The sequence below is a fragment of the Candida margitis genome, assembly GCF_024628925.1.
Source record: "Candida margitis strain CBS 14175 chromosome Unknown scaffold86, whole genome shotgun sequence".
NCBI lineage: Eukaryota > Fungi > Ascomycota > Pichiomycetes > Serinales > Debaryomycetaceae > Lodderomyces > Lodderomyces margitis.
This window is the reverse complement of record NW_026261875.1, coordinates 21,053-28,466: the sequence shown is the minus strand read 5'-3', so window position 1 is coordinate 28,466 and position 7,414 is coordinate 21,053. Positions and strand designations below refer to the sequence as shown.

The following is a 7,414-nucleotide window of genomic DNA, read 5'->3' as shown; positions in this document are numbered from 1 at the left end:
AAAGATTGTGCAAAAAAGTGTAAAAAATATAAAAAAGAAAACAACACAATCTATAATCCTATGCCAAATATCCGGAGTTATGAGTTCACCACTGATTGGGATCGAGAGCAAGAATACGCAATTGTTTGTCGAGACGTTTAATGATGTTGATGTCCGTTTGAAAAAGAGACATTTAGTGGTTGTGGTGGCTACTGGTATCTTCTTTTTTTTTTGCTTTTTAATTCCTGCTATGTATTATTTTTTTAATATGGCGTCAAATTCAATCAAACTCTCTCTCTCTTTTTCTCTCTCTCTCTCTCTCTCTCTATCTATCTTTTTACATCTCTCTTTGTATCCACTTGTAGGTCAATGTAGCAGAAGGCACCAGCATCGACAGTAAAACCCCGGAATTGTAAAAAATAAAGCAAGTTCTTCTCCAATTGCTAGGTTAGACGGTCAACATTAGCAAACTCATAAAGTGGTGTGTCTAATAATGGCCATTTGAGCAATAGCATTCCGGTGAAAACTGAACTAGTTATAATTGTCTTGTATCCATATCGCAGGTAATGCTTATTTAAAGTCATCATTGGTCAAATGAATATGCAGAGAGCTGTGTCTCAAATTGCTAGTAAAAAGTTTCCCATTGTTTACCCGCGGTAGGCGTGCTTGGTGCCGGTTCCAACTGAGAAGCTCTGTGAATCGTGATCATGCCATTCTTGGTTCCGCTACGAAGGATGTCCACCCTCGTAGGCTAATTCTAAACCGAACATTTTAGCTAAACGCTTAGCATGGAGTAAATCATGGACATAAACTTCATCGACCGTTGATTCAACAGCAACACGATGGTTGATTACGGCTTCGACGTATTCGGGCAACGCGTTCGACTTGACTCCTGCTTTGCTGGTATCAACTGCTTGAGTTGAAACGATCAAGTAACGACTGAGCAACGGCTTACTATAAAGCCAGTGAGTAGCTTGTTTATTGACCCTTTGGTGACTTATCAGCAGTGAGTAAACTTTTCTGAATCTTGTGTGATAGTGTGGGGTGACTACTTAGCGATACATTGATATTCGTGAAGCGGTGATAATTCCAAAACTACACCTTCTTCATAGGCAATACTTTGACTGCCTTCATCAATAGCAGCATAAAATGAATCACTGCCTTATCATTGTGTTATAAATTGTCCAATATGAAACTGTGTTTTCTTTTTTTACAGCTGCTGCCTTGAAGATCTGTCCAATTTGACCATGTGTGAGATTATCTTTCACAGACCATCCATGTTGACCATTGGACTTTGAACTTGTTCATGCTGGAGCGTCGCTTGAGTTGGTCATCTACTTTTTGGATGTGCTTAAATCTTTGTTTTCTGATAACGTTGCAAGAATAATCAGATTCTTCTGGCTCGAATTTTTGTTTTGGTTGACGGAAAGATCAATTGATTCGAGACAAAGGTTTAGCTCCTACTTGTAAACAGCTGGAAGTAAAGCTTGGGAAACATGTTCCCCTTTTGTAGCTGTCTCGTCTAACTGTCAAAGGGAGTACAGTGTGAGAGGGTGAAACATAATTTTGTTCTTCTTTGAATCTAAAGATATACGTCCTCTATAAAAGTGTATACTCCACAGTTCTAAGAATTTCCCACTCCCTTCATCTACAACTTCAAGTCCTTCAAAATTGAACCTTCTTTGTACATGGCATCAATCTGTGGTTTGAAAAACTTGGATGCAATTGGTCTTCTTAACTTGGAAGTTGGAGTAACAACCTCTCTCTCCAACCTCAATGGTTCAAACTCAATATATATATTGGCCAATTTTTCAAACCCATTTAAACCAGATCCAACGTTAGTGTTCAATTGCAACAAAATCCGTGTTCTTATCTCGCGTCTGTTGCACACTTCAAGAATCTTGTCCTGTGTGTCCAATTCATGTTTGGTGATGTTGCACTTTTCAACAAGGAATTTCACAATGTTGGTTGGATCAACACCAACAATACCAACTAAAAACGACTGGGTAGAATTTCCATGAGCATACATTTGGGTCAAGATGGAATTAGAAGAAAGATACAAATTCTCAACCTTTTCTGGAGTCACATATTCACCCTGTGCCAATTTGAAAAAGTTCTTGACTCGATCAAAGATGATAAACCACCCTTCATTTGTAATTTGTGCAACATCCCCTGTTGAAAACCACCCATCCTCATCAATGGTTTTCTTTGTTTCCTCGGGGTTCTTGAAATAGTGACTAAACATTTGTGGTCCACGCAACTGCAATTCACCTCTTGGGCCACCCTTGTCATTCAAATAGTAGCCCATTTCCGGCAATTCTCTCAACCTGGCTTCAACAGTTGGACTGATTGCCCCGCATGTCCCAACACTAGGAGAATGGAAAGGCAATGCTATCAATATACCAGAAAATGACTCACTTAATCCATAGCCCTGACTCATACCAATTCCTAAACTTGCCTTCAAGAAGTTGATTGTGTCTGGAGCAACTGGTGCACTACCGGTTATGCACAATTCCATATTGTCAAATCCAAATCTAGAACGTAAGCTTCTAATTAAAGTATTGTCAAATATAAAATGATCTCCTCTATCTTCATTTTGCATCTGCTTCGCACGTTTTGTTTCAATGGCTTGTGAGAACAATGTCCTATTAATCTTTGACGATGAATCAACAGTAGCTGCCTTAATTGCTGCCTCCATTTTGGTAAATATTCTAGGAACACAGGCAAAAAACGTGGGTTTGAAGAGCTTCAAGTCTTCAAATAACGTTTGCGGAGTCCCACCTAATCTAGGGAACCCGATTGCACCACCAACAAGCAATACTGTGGCATACATTTGCCTTTCAAAGATATGAGCCAAAGGTAAAAAGCAGAACTCCTTTGTTGCTTTATTGTGAGGCAATAAGGTGGCAAAAGTTAAAAGTGCACTAACAACAGAGCGTTGCAGCAAAACAACACCCTTTGGATTTGCACCAGTTGTGCCTGAGGTAAAAGTGAATGTGAAGGTGGTCTCGGGGTTTGGACTTGTTTCTTCTCGAGGGAAAACTTCACCAATTCTTTCTGCTTGGTTAAAGTCATACAATTTGATCTTGTTTTCCTCAGCAAGCTTGATCAAGGATGCGCTAGATTTTCCATTCACTTTCAATGGATCCATCGAAATAATGGTGATTAACGATTCTAATTCCTTGGGGTTTTCGGCTTTCAACTTGATCAAGGATTCAATCTTGCTTTTGGAGCATACCACGACTGGCGATTGAGTAATTCCTAAAATGTACTTAGATGAAGCGGGACCCAACGTATCGTACAATGCTGTTGTAGTGATCGAATTTGCCGAACAACCTAAATCAGTAAGGATCCACTCGGCTCTGTTGCCGGAGTACAAAGTCACAATGAACGAAATATTGTCCTTGTCGTAGTTTTTGTATTCCTTTGAATGGTTCACAATCTTTTGGTGTGACTCCAAGGCAAGATTCTTGTATGGGTTACTTTCTAACAAAAATATCAAACCGTTGATAAAGTTAGTCTTGCGTTCATCAACCTGTTGGTAAGTGAGTGATGCATATCTCTCCATGTGCTGTTCATTCTCGTAGTCATATTCGTGATATGCCAAACATGGCTGATCAGCTTGTCTTTTGACCGAAGATGCAAAAATTTTGGGATAGGTGTCCAACTCTGCTGTTATTGATTTTTTCAATCCATTTGGGAGAGCACCATTTCTGTATACTTCGGAGAATCCGGGTTTTGCGGTACCTGGAAGCTTGACAGCTCTGGAACTCATTTCTTGTGGAAGTGGCAAGTTATGGTTGATTAAGGCATCATCGGGCAAGTTATTGGCATTCTGGAACAAAACAGGATCTTCAGCAGCAGCGTAAAGTGAATCCAAGTCGGAGTCGATCACTGAAGGTAATTTCAAAGTCATTGTGCAAATGTTAAGTTGCGTTAAGTTGTGTTGTACTTGAAAAGAGAAATTCTTCAAATCAGTTGTACTATGTATATTATGCGATAAATATATATCGACAAAAATTTGCGGAGTTATACTTTTTGTGTGTGGGAATGTATGTCGTTTATTTTTCCGGCGTGAATGAGGAGAAGTTTAATTCGTCAAATAATGTCCATGGATAATCAGAATCACTTGAGGGAGCTTTCCTTTGCCCATGCTGCATTGTTTTACCATACCAATTGTTGTTTAAGCTTTATTCGATGAAGATAACCGAGGGAAAGTACGAACTCTTCAACGTCTGCGGGGTGTGGGGTATCACATCTATTAAGTCGCACGAACCCTTCTAGCAAGACGGAAAAATATCGCACCTTATAGCCACCAAATTGTAATTATCAATGTCATCATCTCTAGTGTAGTAGAAGTATGTAAACTCTGTCGGTAGAAAGCAGAGTCCCAGGGTACCACTTGATAAATAATGACTCGTTAAGCTTTTGCGCAGTTGTACATTTCGATATTGTCACATCATCGTGCATATATACCTTTATTTCTCCACTCGTCAAAAGTACCAAGTTATTTTTTATCTACATCGTTAAAACCAGCATGAAATCTTTATCTAATAAACTCTATTTAGCTCTGTTTATGGGCTCTAATCCGCATGGAAACTTGCAACAATCTCAAAACGTTTACAACTTCAAGTCCTTCAAAATTGAACCTTCTTTGTACATGGCATCAATCTGTGGTTTGAAAAACTTGGATGCAATTGGTCTTCTTAACTTGGAAGTTGGAGTAACAACCTCTCTCTCCAACCTCAATGGTTCAAACTCAATATATATATTGGCCAATTTTTCAAATCCGTTAAGTATAGATCCAATATTTGTGTTCAATTGCAACAAAATCCGTGTTCTTATCTCGCGTCTGTTGCACACTTCAAGAATCTTGTCTTCTGTATCTACCCCACTCAGTGGGATATTGCACTTCTCGGTAAGAAATGACACAATATTGACCGGATCAACACCAACAATACCAACTAAAAAGGATTGAGTGAAATCACCGTGGGCAAAGACTTGTGTCAAGATGGAGTTATAAGTAAGATACAAATTCTCAACCTTTTCTGGAGTCACATATTCACCCTGTGCCAATTTGAAAAAGTTCTTGACTCGATCAATGATAATAAACCACCCTTCATTTGTAATTTGTGCAACATCCCCTGTTGAAAACCACCCATCCGCATCAATGGTTTTCTTTGTTTCCTCGGGGTTTTTGAAATAGTGACTAAACATTTGTGGTCCACGCAACTGCAATTCACCTCTTGGACCACCCTTGTCATTCAAATAGTAGCCCATTTCCGGCAATTCTCTTAACCTGGCTTCCACCATAGGACTGATTGAACCACATGTTCCAATACTAGGTGTATGAAAAGGCAAGGCCATGATAATACCAGCAAACGATTCACTCAAGCCATATCCCTGACTGATACCGATTCCCAAACTTGCTTTCAAAAACTCAATACTTTCAGGCGCACTAGGTGCACCACCAGTATAACACGTCTCCATGTTGTCAAATCCGAATCGAGAACGCAAGTTTCTAATCAATGTTTGGTCGTAAATGAAATGTTCACCTTTGCCTCCACTCTTTGCTTGTTTGGACCGTTTTGTTTCAATAGCTTGGGAATACAATGCTCGATTGATTCTTGATGATGAGTCAACAGTTGATGCTTTAATTATTGTTTCCATCTTGGAGAAAATACGGGGAACACAGGCAAAAAATGTGGGCTTAAAAAGTTTCAAGTCTTCAAATAACGTTTGTGGAGTCCCACCTAACCTGGGGAATCCAACTGCACCTCCGCAAAGAAACATTGATGCAGACATATGCCTTTCAAAAATATGTGCTAATGGCAAAAACGCAAATTCCTTGGTATCTTTATGATGAGGCAATAAAACTGAATATCCCTGGATGGCACTAGCTACTGATCTTTGCAGCAAAACCACACCTTTTGGATTGGCACCAGTTGTACCTGAGGTAAAGGTGAGCGTAAATGTTGTTTCTGAAGTAGGAGTAGTTTCAGCTCGAGGGAAAATTTCTCCAATCTTAACGACTTGGTTAAAGTCATACAATTTAATATTGTTTTCTTGAGCAAGTTGAACCAAATTTGCGTCGGTTTTCTTCTCCCTAATATTTAACGGGTCCATTGAAACAAGAGTGATTAATGACTCGAGATCCTTCAGATTTGCTGCTTTCATTTTGATCAAAGCTTCAATCTTGTTCTTGGCACAAATGACCACTGGCGACTGGGTGGTTTCCAATATAAATTTAGATGATGCTGGTCCTAATGTATCATACAATGCAGTTGATGTAATGGAATTTGAGGAACATGCTAAATCTGATAAAATCCACTCGGGTCTATTTCCTGAATAGAATGTCGCAACAAAAGAAAATTCATCTTCGTCATACAGCTTGTAGTCCCTTGCATGATTTACTATTTTCTGGTGGGACTCCAAATCGAGATTCTTGTAAGGATTAGTCTCCAATAAAAACAATAACCCACTAGCAAAGTTGGTTTTGCGGTCATTAACTTCCAGGTAGTTAAGGGAGACGTATTTCTCCTTGTGTTCTTCGTTTTCGTAATCATATTCGTGATGAGACAAACAAGGTCTATCTGCGTGTCTCTTTACCGCGGATTCAAAAATGGCATGGTAAGTGTTCAATTCGGGCAACAAGTATCGTTTGACCCCATTTGGAAAAGCACCATTTCTATATATTTCTGTAAACCCTGGTTTTGATGTGCCTGGGATCTTGACCGCTCTTCCACTAATGTCCTGTGGAAGAGGCAAAATGTGGTTGACCAAAGTTTCAAGCGGCAAGTCATTAGAGTTTTGGAACACTTCAGGTTTTTCGTCAGGTGCATAAAGTGAGTCCAAGTCGGAGTCAACGATTGATGGCAATCTAGGTGGCATAGTCTTGGGTTGCATTTTAGCTTCCAAGTTGAGGGACATAATAGGTGGGGAGGGGACTAAATGTGTGAATATAGCGAAGGAGACGATGTTGACAGATATATGGCTGACTGATTAAGTTGATTATCAAAAGATATCAAGAAACGTGCAGGTTCTTTTCTCTCTCCCTCGCATGTTTGAAAAGCATCAAGTAAAGGAAATGTAAATATATATATATATATAAAAGTTTTATAAAAGTTGGGGTTAAAATAAAATGAAATAATAATATGATCTGAGGTTTATAGTCTAAATAACAGTGTGTATTTGTTTTTCTCTTTGGTGCAATTATTTGTTTGTATGGAGAAAACGCGACAATTACCTAATCGGAAACCTTTCCCCAGACAGAAAATATGCGCTAATTGCCGGTTTGCAAAATCAGTGTACACTAAAAGGAGAAGGGAAATGGATAAATTTAATTCAATAACTTAGCCATCAAGCGCTTATATGCAGAAGATGTCAACTCCGCCAAAACGCATGGTTATTTACCAATAGAGAGGAAGAAAAAAAG

General features: G+C 39.1%; 3 protein-coding genes across 3 annotated transcripts; all 3 read right to left on the bottom strand. All coding sequences in view use genetic code 12, as the record gives it.

Annotated features, from left to right (window-relative positions):
- Positions 1-704: 704 nt before the first annotated feature.
- CANMA_004146 (uncharacterized protein) lies at positions 705-1,258 on the bottom strand (the record flags this gene model as incomplete). Its single annotated transcript, XM_051816393.1, has 3 exons — positions 705-975; positions 1,029-1,140; positions 1,252-1,258. 3 exons carry the CDS (start codon positions 1,256-1,258, stop codon positions 705-707), a joined length of 390 nt encoding a protein of 129 aa, XP_051670267.1.
- A 369-nt stretch (positions 1,259-1,627) lies between these two features.
- Positions 1,628-3,895, bottom strand: CANMA_004145 (uncharacterized protein; the record flags this gene model as incomplete). Its single annotated transcript, XM_051816392.1, has 1 exon — positions 1,628-3,895. The coding sequence occupies one exon, from the start codon at positions 3,893-3,895 to the stop codon at positions 1,628-1,630; it is 2,268 nt and encodes a 755-aa protein (XP_051670266.1).
- A 704-nt stretch (positions 3,896-4,599) lies between these two features.
- CANMA_004144 (uncharacterized protein) lies at positions 4,600-6,909 on the bottom strand (the record flags this gene model as incomplete). Its single annotated transcript, XM_051816391.1, has 1 exon — positions 4,600-6,909. The coding sequence occupies one exon, from the start codon at positions 6,907-6,909 to the stop codon at positions 4,600-4,602; it is 2,310 nt and encodes a 769-aa protein (XP_051670265.1).
- Positions 6,910-7,414: the final 505 nt, after the last annotated feature.